The sequence below is a fragment of the Heliangelus exortis genome, chromosome 18 (assembly GCF_036169615.1).
Source record: "Heliangelus exortis chromosome 18, bHelExo1.hap1, whole genome shotgun sequence".
Classification (NCBI taxonomy): domain Eukaryota; kingdom Metazoa; phylum Chordata; class Aves; order Apodiformes; family Trochilidae; genus Heliangelus; species Heliangelus exortis.
Genome location: NC_092439.1, coordinates 6,692,187 through 6,705,482, shown reverse-complemented (window position 1 = coordinate 6,705,482; position 13,296 = coordinate 6,692,187). Strand labels below are relative to the sequence as shown.

Genomic DNA, 13,296 nt, shown 5'->3' with positions numbered 1-13,296 from the left:
TGATTTAATCAATTGCATGTTCCTTGTCCGAAAAAAAACCAAGAAAATTATTTTAAACTCTGTCTAAAATGCATGCAGACTGGCTACACAGTTCCTGATTCATGTTGGAACATTGACACAACAGATTTGTTGCCTGAAGTTGGTACATGTTTGTGCATGGCCCTCATTCAGACTTTTATCAATCACCTCTACTGAAGTTCTTCAGACACCCTCATTTTGACACTGACAAAATTTCATATTAACAGTTCAGTATTAGTTGCATGTTTTAACACAGAAGACAAAAAAGAGCCTTATTCTTCTGGTTTTGGCAAAAATTTGATTTCAGTAATTTAGAATTACCTTCATGGTAAGGAAAATAAGCAGGGAATCTATCTATTATCCATGACAAAGCAGTTTAAATTTGATCTATGTTAGGGTTTTATTTAGACAACAGCAAAAGAAGTGGTGAGCTCTGATTTGTGGTTGTTTTGGCCCTGTGATACAGACCAGGTCTCTGGTCTTCCTGCAGGAATTCCTTTCAAAGGGTTCTGTGGCAGTGGCCATGTCAGTCGTAACTCCTGTGCTCTACCCCTACCTCTCTAATTCTTATCCCAGGAACACACACAGGATGTCTCTGGGAAGGGAGAGCAGGAGGTGTTCCAGTGGAGCAGTGGAAATTCAGTCTCAACTATAAAAAAATGCAGTCTGGAAAGTCCAGCTGGAATACATACCTTTACCTTTTTGTTAGTAAAATGCTGCTAAATACTGTAATAATCTCTGATGTCACTAACAAACACGTTTTGTCCCTACACTACCTTAGCTCCTTGCTTGACAGCAATTGATGGAGCCAGCTTAGAGTGCAGCATTTTGATACTTAATCCTGTGGGAACAGAACCAAAAAATTTTCTTGTTAAAATTCGGAAGCAGAAACCATGGGTGTTACCTGCAGCTCATAATTTCAAGCCAGACTGAAGCTCTTTAAAACTGAGCCTGTCTTGTGAATTTTTTAAATCTTGAGGCAGGTAGTGTTCTACTTTTCTAGTGGCAGTGCCTTCATGCCAGTGAAGAGCAGTGGCTCTGGAAAAAAAAGGCAAACAACTGTACTACTTCCTTTTTCATGCTTATCACAGTCTTTGTTTAAAACTAAAATCAGCCAAAAATAGACAGAAAGCCAATTAATTTGGTGAATTATTGATACAGTTATTTGTTTTCTTGTAGTGTTGCAAACTAATATAAAGTATTGTTCGTGGTATAGTGGCTATAACTAGTAGTTTTACTTCTTGTACAAAGAATTTGCTTCCACACTTGTAAGTTTTGCACTTTGACTGTTCTTTTAAAGATAAACTGTAGAGGAAACACACATTTTTATTTTCCAGAAACAAGTTCTAAGAATGGATGAAGACTTTAAAACACAGGCTCTTGACTCCACTCTTCAAAGTCCATCAGAGACATTACTTGCCATTCGACTGCTGGACTTTAAAACAAGTTTATTGGAGGCAATAGAAGAACTGCGTATAAGAAGGGTAAATATATTTGTTATTTTTTACTTTGTTGCATTTCTGTCTCCTTGCATGCAATCACAGGAAAGCTGCATTTGTGTGGGTAAACATCATACAGTATTTCCTTTTTTTTAACGTATCATAGGTTTAGGCAGTGGCTGTATCAGTAATGTCCCTGTAGACAGCACAAAGACAACAGGGTAGCATGGGAATAAATCTGGTGTTCCTGTAATCATGGACAAAGTTGCTACAGTTGATCACCAGGATATTGACAAAAATTATCTGCATTACATTTTTGTATTTCATTTTAGTTCTTCACTTTAAGAGTGGCCTTTGATAAGAAAAGGAAAGAAAGAATCCAAGTCAATGCCAAGTCCATGAGTCTTTATTATTTAATAAATTGATATAACATTTGGCAGAAGAGCAGTATTTTTGACTTATTTTTATCTATTTACTTGGGTTTTTTTAAAGTTACCAATAGGGCCAACAGCCATTCTGATGACCAAATCTGTTTCATTTTACCATTTTTAGAGGTGTTAAATATTAAGCTAGAGCTCTACAACACTAGCATACCAATATTGAGGGGTGGGATGTTTTTGTTTTTGAAATAGGAATTGAGTAATTTGTAGTGCTAAGGTAAAATGGCTTCTGCAGTGTTGGAAGCAGCTGTATTTTGCTATTGTTACTTTTTTGTTTGTATTTTTCTGTTTGATACTTTTTCAGTTGTATATACATAATATGTTGTTTCTATTTGTCCCCTTGGTGTTTCTTAAATGGTGTATTTTTGAAAATACTGAAGTATATCTCTCTGCATTTGATGAATTTGACCTGTTCAGAAGATGTGTATTATTAGTTTAAAAATATTAGCTTGATGACATTCTTGACTTATGTTTATTTTGATCTAAGTTGAATGCTCTAATGCTCTCTTTAAAAACCATAAACAAAAGAATGACAGCTGCCATTAAAAAAAGAAAAAATTCAAGAAAAAGCTGCATGATCCTACATTGTTGAAAGTCACCCTGGTCTGATACAGACTTGTTATGACTGTAGCATTCAGTCTAGTCCAACTATTTTTTATTAAAATGTAAAGTCTGAAGAATTTAACTTTTATAAAAATTTAAAAAATGAAAAAAAGTATAGAATCATGAAGGAAGAAATGTTTTAACACCATATTTTGAGGTTTCTATTAATGCAAATGACAATAGCTGCTTTAGAAAGTAAGAACATTTTTTTAGAAATAAAGAGGATTCTAGGGAAATGAAACATTTGGTGAAGTGTATTGCAAGAAACAATTATGATTACAATACAAATGGTGAAAAGCTTGATTTTATTTAAAGGAATATATTTAAAGGAATAGAAAGCATTGAAATTGATATATTTCAAAGAAAAAGAGGTGATTAGTATAGAATTCAGTTTCTCTGCTTCTGAAAAAGGACAGTTTTTGAGAACAAATTCCAGATATGTGGTTACTAACGGTTTTAGATAACTCTTGTAACTATTAAGATCAAAAAATACTGTATCAGCAACTGAAGTTAGAATGAACTGTTTTAAATATTTCCTTTCCCTTTAAAATTTGTCTTGTGAACAAAACTTAGGAAGGATATCCACATCGTGTAATAAAAGTTGTACTGGACTGTTTAGTTCATGAGGGATATTCTAATTATAGTATGACACAATCAGAAACTGTAGTTCCTATGAATACTATTTGATTTACCTGTATGAGAAACTGGATGCTCAATTTTGTAGGAGGTAGACTATGAGTTCAAAAAAGATAATAAAAGTACCTAGCAGCAGTTTTGGCTGCTTGGACACGAGCCAGCTGTACTCTGTTCCTAAATCTGTTCAGGGTCAAGAATTGAGGGGGCTTGACCAATCCACAGCCCATCTTGTAAAACTACAGCCTCAAGCAAACACTTTAGAGAAGGCTTGACACTTTCTAAAGGTTATATCGAGTAAATAAACCATCAAATTACTCCTCTTTTATTGTTATGGTAGTCTTTCTTATAAAAACACTTAAATCCATGTAGTCCTAAGGCATCTAATAAAAAAACGAACACTTTTAAGGTTTTGTGTTTTTTTCTGATACCTCATCAAAGTTATATATAATAATATTCTCCTTAGTAGAAATGTTTTGCTTGACTAAACAGCAGGTGGAACTTCTAAAAAAAAAAAAAAAAAAGAAAGTTCTTCACACAAGTTGAATTGATAAACTGTAAATATCCTTTGGAAAAAGTAAAAATTATGGATAAGGATTATAATTGTTAATGATCTCTCATGGGAACAATTTTATAATATAATTGTCATTGTCAGTTTACTATTTATGGTGTTTATTTTTTTCTTCAACAGTAGTTTTATATATATACACATTTTTGGTAGCTTCCAGAATTTTCTTTTTAATTTGGGAGTAACTTGGAGGAATGTTGTTCACTTAGAACTTTGGGTTTTTTAGGCTTACTTAAAATAGAATTTAATGCAGTTTTCAAACTTGTATTATTATATTTATTTAGCCAAATATATGGTCTCTGGTATGGGTGTGGGAGTCTTAATATAAATGTCTTAAATTTTAACACAGTGTTTCTTAGAAAACTTGTAAAGTTTCCACAAAAAACCCATCATTTTTGTATTTTCTTTCAGAGACCTCATTAGGATTTAAAATACTTATCCGTTTTAAAATCAAAAGGTTTTATGTGCTTGATGGCAAATAGTTTACCAGTTCCATTATTCATTAAATGTTGTTATGTGCTAAAATTATTTATTGTTTATAAAAACCATAGGCTTGCTTAGGAGTGGCTTCCTGTGCATAAGTACGTGTTACTTCTCTCTAAACTGCCTGTTAATCAAGGCAGTCAGTTTTGACCCTAAAACCTATAAAAAGATTTAAAAGTCAAAAACCTATTTTAAATCCCTTTGAGACATGTTTTGCCACTTTATTTCTCTTGAGAGTATAATGTGTATGAAGCATTATAGCGAATGAGAAAGGATTACACAATCTTCTTCAAAACAGTTTCACACAAAGTGTTGTAAATATTAAAAACCTGGAATCTTTGTATTGGGTTTAGGAAAGAATTGCATTTCTTAAAGATTCAGCATACTTAATTTTTTTTAGCTAAAACATTTGTAGTATTTGCTTCGCTTTGGTAGGAGGAAAAAACTCAGTTTGTTCTTTCACTGTTTCATAGAATTTATTATTTTTATCCAGAGGTGAGGTTTGTTGGGCTTTTTTGGAGGGTAGGGGTGTAAGAAATAGTTGTCACTGTTTCCCTTGAGTATTACAGTGGTCTGGCCTGTTGAGGTGAGATTTCATTTTAAGAGTGCTTGTTTTTCCATAATTTTAGAATGCAGTTTTTTAAACTGGAGTGGGAAAGCTGAACTCAAAACAAGCATAAAGGTGCACATAATATATAAAAATTATAGTAATTCAGAGAACACAGTTCAAATATTGGGAGCACTCTTACCCTCACACAGTCAGTTTGGCCCTTGTTGGAGTATGTCCAACAGAAGACCTTAATAAATGCTACCAGTGCCCCAATTCATAAAAGAGAAGTCAATCTTACTTTCATGTGGTCACTTTCTTTAGGTGACCATCAGTGTGCAGAGAAAGGCAGGAAACAAGCTTTCCAAAGCTCAGAACACAGTAGTGTAGCTCTCTGGATCTTTAAAGAATATTCTGTATTTTGTCTGTACACAACAGCAGTGAATTGCTTGTGATACACGGCAAAAGCCTAAATACTGTTGTTGCAAGATGTCATGACTGACAGAGCAAAGTGTTCTTCCTTTGAGTATCCTGTTACTAGTCCTTCTCTGGATAGTGAAGGAAAACTTCAAGCTACTCAGATTTTCAGGTAGCTCATCTTATGAAAAATGTTGATTATCCATGACTTCTGTTTGACTTCTTTCATCTGGGAGGTCAGGAGGCTTCTTGGCACAAAAGGTTATGATAAATATTTCCCTTTTTCTGTAATAACAGAAGGAATTATTGACACAACCTTTTCAGTTGTCCTGGGACATGTCAAAAAAGAATAAAGGTTCAAATGTTGTGAGGTGAATAATTAAGTTGTCCCAAAGATTTTGGCTGGTTCACCATGCTTATCTGTATCTGACTTGATACAGAAATGCTTATTGCAGCTTGCTGTATTTCTCCATCTCAGTATTTGAATGTTGCTCATTAGAATATTCAGACAGAGTTCAACTGCAAAGTAAAATCTGGCTTATTCCCTTTTGAGTCTGGTTTTGTTGTAAAATTCAGAAGACAATATGTATAAAAAAGGAACTGCTAAGTAAGAGATCTATAATGAGAGCTCCCAATCATCTGCTATGCATTTCAATCCAAGTTACTTATTCTACAAATTTTTGACCAGCTAATCTCATCTGCTATCTTACCACATTCAGAGAGCTTTTGTTTCCTTTTTCAGTGGGCAGTGTGTAGGCAGATACTGTTCTTGTACTGAACTGTAAAGTAAGAAGAGTGTAGGTACACAACTTACATCCATGTTTGATTTGCAGGTCCTGTCTTATGTAAATGTGTTTGCTGTGTTGTTTGTTCTTTTTTATAATAGGAAGCAGAGATTAATTATGAAGATCAAATAAGTAAAATGGTTGTGGAGAAGCAGGAACTTGAATGGCAGAAGGTAACTTTCCTACGTGGTTTTAGGATGATAAATGTTGGGATTTAATTTAATATTAATATGGATTTTGATTCAGAAGAATTCACCTTTTTAAGGTTATTGTAGATGAAAATAGTAAGTAATAGAAATAGTAGAATGATGTAACCAATAGTTTATTAGCTGGTCATGAACTTCTGTAGTTTCTGTATTGATTTGTATTGTGCCAGACCTGGAAATCAGATTAACAAAAGGCTACCATCTAATATTTGGCATGACTGGAAGTCTTCAGTCAAGAGGGATGTAAATATTGAAACAACAAGACATTTAACTTACCATGAGGCATGTTGACATGTTCATGTGGAGGAAGGTACACAGCAGCTTCTCTGTATTATGCTTGGCTTTGGCAAGTGTAAGTAGTGCTGCAGTTGTACAAAAAACTTAAATGTTTTGGGGTTGGCAAATTTTCCAAAAAATTATTTTAAACAGAAATTTATGTTAGGCGTACTCAAAAGCAGTTTGTCAGCTTTTAAATGCTCAGAATGAAGTTTTCAGTAATATAAGTTTAACATTCTTCTTTGGGTTAGGGCTCCTGAGGTTATGCTTTCATAGGAAATCCATTCCCTTCTCTAATACAACCAAACCTATGACCCCTGGCACTGGGTCACAAGATAAAAGGCTTCATTCTCTATATTTTACGATCACAGAAAAACCAATAATTTCAGCTCTATCCTTGATCTTGGAATATTTCACTATTTAACATCTTAGTAGCAAAGGACGATTATTTCATCTTGGAGTTCATCTTAAATTAATAATCCTAACTGTGTGCTTTTTTTTTTTTTAAAGGTATGTATGTGCACACAGAAACAGGAAACATTTTATATTTTTAAAAACAACAGTGCTTTCAATTTGTAACCTTTCTTTGCTTTTCTTAACCTAGGACTTAAATTCTGAATTATCTGTGTTCAAAAGGGATGATTTCTATTCATCCTGGGAACTTAACAGCAATTTAATTTACACTTAACTGCCCTTATTTTTGCACTTTGCACTTTTGCACTCCCTCACTGGAGAACCTGGGCCTTTGAACAGATTTCTAAGTGAAGACTTGAGGAAAATATTGCTCAAGATTTCATTAACACATATTTTAGTATTTCTTCAAGTAGCATTGTTTGTTAGATGCAAATAAAGCTTTCTCTACCTGTCTTACAATGAGTTGTATCAGGGTGGTATCTTAAGATGGCAATGGGTGTTGCTTCTGAAGGTTTGTAGGATGGGTAAGAGTCGCTCATGTCAGTCTAGGAAGAACAAATCTGAATTCCAGAGGTGAAAATTGTTATTTGCTACAAGTTAAAGAGAAACCACTGCCAAAAAGATGATTATCAGTTACCAAACCTCCCTTGTTAGTCTTTAGGTTTTGTTTTTAATCAATCATGTCTTAAAAAAATATTTAACAGGGAATAAGTCTTTTTTTGTCTTGAAATATTATAAATACAGTTTGCTGTAAGATAATATTGAAAACACAATATTATTATTTCACATGAGCAGGAAACTCTGCAGCATCAGACGGACACATTGCAACAACAAAATAAAGAAGCTATGGCAGCTTTTAAAAAACAGGTAGGAAAATAAGGCCATCTAGATTTAACAATGAGATTTTAAAAAATTATGGCATAGTAGCAAGTTATCAGTTAGTATTAAATATTTTTCAGTTGCATATAAAATGTTAGCATATACAGCTCAAAGAAATAAAGTCTCCTTCTTTCTTAAAAACAGTAGAATGCCTGTATTTTGACAGTTCTTCCCAGTAAGCAAACTTTCCTGGGATTTTTTTTTTTCCAAAAAAATTCCTAGAGAAGATAATTCTTCTTTTAATATATTTTTTTTTCTTTCAGGGTGGTGGGTGGGATGGGGAGTGTCCCTTCTCTCTAAGATGGTATATCCTCTGCAAAGTTAGATGCACAAACCATGGTAAAAAATCTGCCACATAATATATTCAGCTCAGCATTTGAAAGTGTCTTTCAGTCTTTCAGATAGAGGTTGTTTTTTTTTTTTTTATAATACATAATCAACACATTCAAGTGCTCAGAGAGCAGTCTTGGGAACTGAAATTGTTCCACACGGTGATGAGGAATTTATGGCTAAAGCTGCATCACAATCTTATCCCACAAAAAAGGAGCTGACAAGCAGTTAGGTTTTTCTTTCTTGAAAAAATAATTTGTGGTTCATAAGCTTACTGCTTGTTTGTGTACAGTTAAGGAAAAGAAGCCCAAGAAGTACCCTATGTAGGGTAATAGTGTTATATTGTCTTGTCAAGGTGCATGAATAAAATTAATCCTATGTGCTAGTGATTTGTTGTTTCTTTTTTTTTTTTGTTTTATGCCAATGACAATCAAGTTACAGGCAAGGATGTTTGCAATGGAAGAGGAAAAGGTAGTCCATTACCTATTATTTGTCATGCAGTGAAGAAGATAAGCAAATGATAATGCTATATAACTTAACAAATGTGTTCTAAAATTATCACAATTATATTCTTTTTCTTGCTATAGCCTTTGCAAAAGAAATTTTTTTTAACCTGTTTTATGTTTGAGTTTTTTGTTTGTAGACTGTAGAACTTTTTAATTACTTGTGTCACTTTAAAAATCTGCTTACAGTAAAAATCAATTGTGGAATAAGAATTGTTTCATGGTTCTATATTGAAGCTATAAAAATTCATTTTATTTTCAGAGTTTGGGACAAATTGCCATAAGCCTTTTTCATGCACTGTATAACAATACTAATTAGCTTAGTAAAATCGGATTTTAAAAGCACTTTTATTGATTTACCCAAGTTGGTTTCTTGAAGAATGATGTACCTAAACTTGAATTTCTGATTCTTTTTAACTAAATGAATTTTTACACCAAGCTGAGTACCTGCTTCTTCTTCTGAATGAAGGTTTTGCATTTGGTATGCTAGGAGACTGTTTCAAAGAGTGAAGCCAGTGAATTAATGTGTACTCTATATTTTCATTTAAATTTCCCAATGATTAAGAGTAGATAAATATGTTATTTTTACAGCACAGAAATTTGCAAACAGGTGAAATTAGTTAAGACACCCTGTTTGTCCACACATACCTATGTACTAGTCCTTGATTTGTATTTTAAATGACAGCATCTGTTAATGACAGTTTCTCTTTCAGAATTAAATTGTAAGCTGATGATTTTTTTTTTTTGCCTGTCTCTCCCACAACACAAAATTTAAAACTTAGTGACTAGTCATTAGTGATGATGTCATTTTGTTGTAAAAGCCTTTATTCTGCCCAGTTTCTGAAGTAGAGCTTTTGTTGAAAGGGAAAATATCAACTTGCTGTAGAGACAAAAGAGAAAGAAATCGATGGACTGAAAGAGGCATTAAAAGCATTACAGGTAAACTTGTTTTTGTTGAGTTACTTTCCTGGCTGTGCAAGTGGTTTGGTTTTAGTATTTTTCACTTGTAAGGAAATAGTTGTTTTTAAGAGGGTCTTTTAGGCCTCTTATTTAATCTTCATGCTATGTGTGCACCACACTTTCTAACACAGGGTTTCTGATATGGTCTTCAGTCAACACTACTTTAAATGAGCTACTTTTCTTTTCCTCAGAAAGGACTTCTTCTTTCTTCAGAACAACTGCAGACTCAGTAAAAGTCCAAATAGTGTATGAAATGTTCTTTCTTTTCACTTCCAGAGTCTCCTTCTTTCTTTCTGTTCTGGTCTTCTTCTCACCTGTCTGGAAACTGGTTTGGGAATCCTAAAGAGCAAGAAGTATCCATACTGGTCCCACAGCTCACAGTGCTACCTGTTTTTTTATTATTTTTCTTTCATTGAAGGGTTACGTATTTACCACATAATCCATGTTTTTCCAACGCCTCTTTGTGAGAAAAATTCTGAATGCAGGATTTACTCTGGTGCTGCTTGTTGTTGTTTCAGTACATTGTACTGTCTCTTGGTGTTGGAGCACTTGTGGCCATGATTCACAGCTACTTGAAATAAAGGAAGGGACATAGCTTGCAATTAGTTTTCTTTTAAAGACCAAGGCAGATATATTGAAAATGAATTAAAAAGAGTTTGGAAGATTTTTGTTCAGCACAGAAGAGAATGAGCATTGTAACCCAAAACTGTGTGGGATAATCATTGGTCCTATTGGCAAAAAAATGGTTATAATGGATTACAAGATTTTGCAACATGTTTGGTTCTTCTTAGCATTCTCTTATAATAGGATGTATTCAGTAGGCATCAGACTGTTTTTTAATCATTTAGTTATCACTCAAGGTCTTTTAAGATAAAAAAAAAAAAAAGTTATTCCCATGGCTGGCTGGCTGGCTGTGTAGTAACTGTAAAGGATTTTGTTGCCTTAGCCAAGCCTTGGTATAGCACAGATGATGTAGAATATCCCTCCATGGTCTGCTGAACATAATAAACATATTATGAGGACAGCAGGAATAATGAAAGATTCCACTGGCCTTAAAAAAAAAAACAAAAAAACAAACAAAAAAACCTTAACCTTAAATGTTTAATGTTCACAAATAAAAAATTCATGTACCATTGTAGTTCAGATCTAGGAAATTCTGCTGTGACCTGAGGAAGCAAGAGGTCACAATGAACCTGTGGGTCCTGAAAAATAGATTGGAAATCAGCCTAAACTAAGAGTGAGGAATTTCCAGAAAGTCACAATTCTACCTTAAAATTATAATAATTAGTAATAAATAATAATTTAGTATTAATAGTGATAATAATAATTTAGTAATAAATCAGTGTAAACCATTTTTACATATTTCAATGTTAAAGTAAAATTATGTAAATTTATCTAATAAAAAAGCAGCAGCAATAATTCAAAAATAATATTACTGTTTTGAATTAGCAATAAATGCAATTAATTCTTAAGTTTGAAATTTCTTAAATGGTGATTATTGTTGGAAAAAAATCAACTACAGTTTAATTAATAGCTCTCTTATTTTACAGATATCAAAGTACACTTTACAAAAGAAACTGAATGAAATGGTAAGAAATTAAGAAAAGTAAAAGTAAGGAACATCTTTTATGAACAGAGAATGTTTGCTTGGACTATAATGCAATTATTACCCAACTGTAATGCTTAAATGATGTGTAATAATTATTACAAATAACCAAATGAGGTGGTTTGAAAAACTTTCAAATACAAGGTTTTTAGTTTTTGTGGTTTGATAGTTACTCTTTATCATGTAATTTTTTTCTCTTTGAATTAAAGTATAATTTCTACATCTGTTCTCTTTATAGATTAGAGTGAAGTTTTTTTATAGACTGTAATGTCAATAATGTAATTATATTACCCTGATGGAATCTAGCACATTCCTCTAAAGAAGTAACAGAGAATTCCAAGCAGTTGTTAGGCTTGCTTCTTCTTTTTTTCTGTTGTTTTTTCTTAAAAAAAACCTGATAATTTTCCTCTCACTCTTTTTCCCTCCTCTTCTCAGAATTACTTCTTAACAACAGTTCCCCTGAACAGTTCCCCTTTAGCTTTCATCCTGTCCAGCTTATTCCCTTTGACACAGAGAATAAATTTATATGGGGTGACAGCACAGTTGGTCTGAACACTGTTGTCTTTTTTAGGAAGTGAAAGAGTGAGCCACAGAAACATTGCTAAGCTTGATTGAATAAATGCTGTGAAAATTCTGCTGCTGCTCAACTGGAAAGAATAAAGATAATATTGTCAGACCATTACAAACTGTGATTTTAATTAAGAAGCTCAAAAAACTAGAGTCCAGTTTAGCTTTAAGTACCATGACATTTGTACTGAAAGTCATCTTCAACGCTACAGTGGTTTTACACAAAATATGGTGAAATTGAATAATGTGCCCTCTGACCTGGGAGATAAGGCTACAAGTTAAAGATCAAAGGCAACATAGAATGTGTCTTACTTCACTTTTAAGTTGTATATATTCTTAAAATACATCTAATCTAAAAATGTGTTCAAAATATATGAAATTAGTGAACTTGGATTTAGGCCTTGTCACACAGTACCTTTCTTTCCTAATTTACAAGCTCAGTCTTCCATATGGATAAGAATATTTAAATCACAACACCAGAAATTCATCTGTGCTGCTTAAATATCTTCTTTTCTCATGTTTATAAACTTTTTCAATAATTGATTATATGAATATTTTGAAAAATTGAGGTACTGGGACTTTGATTCTGAGTATGGTCATTAAATACTATTGAGTGATGAGCAAGTTATTAGAAATCCTTACGTAGCACTAAATATAACACGTGTGACTTCACCATGTTTATAGAAGATGCTATGATATGAAATGATGAAAACAGGAACAAAAAAACCTGCTAGGAAAACAGAAATTAATTCTCTGATATAACCTTATGCACTCGTGGGCTAATACATAGATTTTTAAGCTAGGTTAAATTCTACCACCTTTACTTCTTGAGTAGCTGGACTGGATGAAATGGTGCAGGGATCAAAGTAGTAAAATTCCATCTAGAGCCTCTTAGTCAGCTATCACAAATGGCAAATTATTTAAAAGTAAAATGGATGAATTTCCAAACCATTCATTTATTTGAGACCCATTTCTATTTCAATTCTAGGGTTATAAAAGAGAGATTAGATCATGCCCTGGCTAGTGTTTTGAATGTGAGCAGATGTCCTGTTTAGTTTATAGTCAGGCACTTTAAAAACCATGTCACTTAGTAAAGGAGATTTTGTATGAGGTGGGGATTAAGCATGCCTTATTGATGTAACATTTTATTCTGGATTTTTTCCTTTAATTCTTTTATTTTCATCTAGCATAGGTAACATTAATATATTATGCCATATTTTGGCATGCTGTCCAGTTAAGTATATGTGAAAATTGTAGTGATTATAGAATTCTTCTGATATCTGCTAGAATAGTAGATATTTCTGTTTTATATTGAATGACTGTGTAGAGATAAAGAAATTCTTCCACCTTTCCTTGTTTTCCACAGAGTGTTGATTATTGTGTGTGGTGACTTTGCTCCTCAGTGCATACAGGTAGTAGCACTTGTGATCAGAAGGCTACAGGATTATTACTACAAAGCTGGTTGTCTGATAGAAGCAGCTTGACTGGAGATTCTGTATGGTCATCTTTTTTTTTCTTGCTGAAATGAAGGAATAACTGGATGAAAATGGCCTTGGGCAGGCACTGGTTTCCTTCTCCATTCATATCATGGCAGATAATACAATATAGAATGCTCTGAGTGT

At 33.2% G+C, this 13,296-nt stretch overlaps 1 protein-coding gene across 9 annotated transcripts in view; it reads left to right on the top strand.

The window, feature by feature from the left end:
* The window catches only part of CCDC73 (coiled-coil domain containing 73), a 54,545-nt gene that overhangs the window by 16,710 nt on the left and 24,539 nt on the right, over nucleotides 1–13,296 (top strand). For 8 of the 9 annotated variants that reach the window (XM_071761803.1, XM_071761808.1, XM_071761800.1 and 5 more), the window contains exons 2-7: nucleotides 1,356–1,502; nucleotides 6,035–6,106; nucleotides 7,625–7,696; nucleotides 8,474–8,509; nucleotides 9,406–9,480; nucleotides 11,052–11,090. In XM_071761803.1, the coding sequence (XP_071617904.1) occupies nucleotides 1,371–1,502; nucleotides 6,035–6,106; nucleotides 7,625–7,696; nucleotides 8,474–8,509; nucleotides 9,406–9,480; nucleotides 11,052–11,090 (426 nt within the window). In that variant the 5' untranslated portion in view covers nucleotides 1,356–1,370. The remainder of the gene's footprint in view (nucleotides 1–1,355; nucleotides 1,503–6,034; nucleotides 6,107–7,624; nucleotides 7,697–8,473; nucleotides 8,510–9,405; nucleotides 9,481–11,051; nucleotides 11,091–13,296) is intronic. The other variant, XM_071761802.1, reaches the window with a different exon arrangement.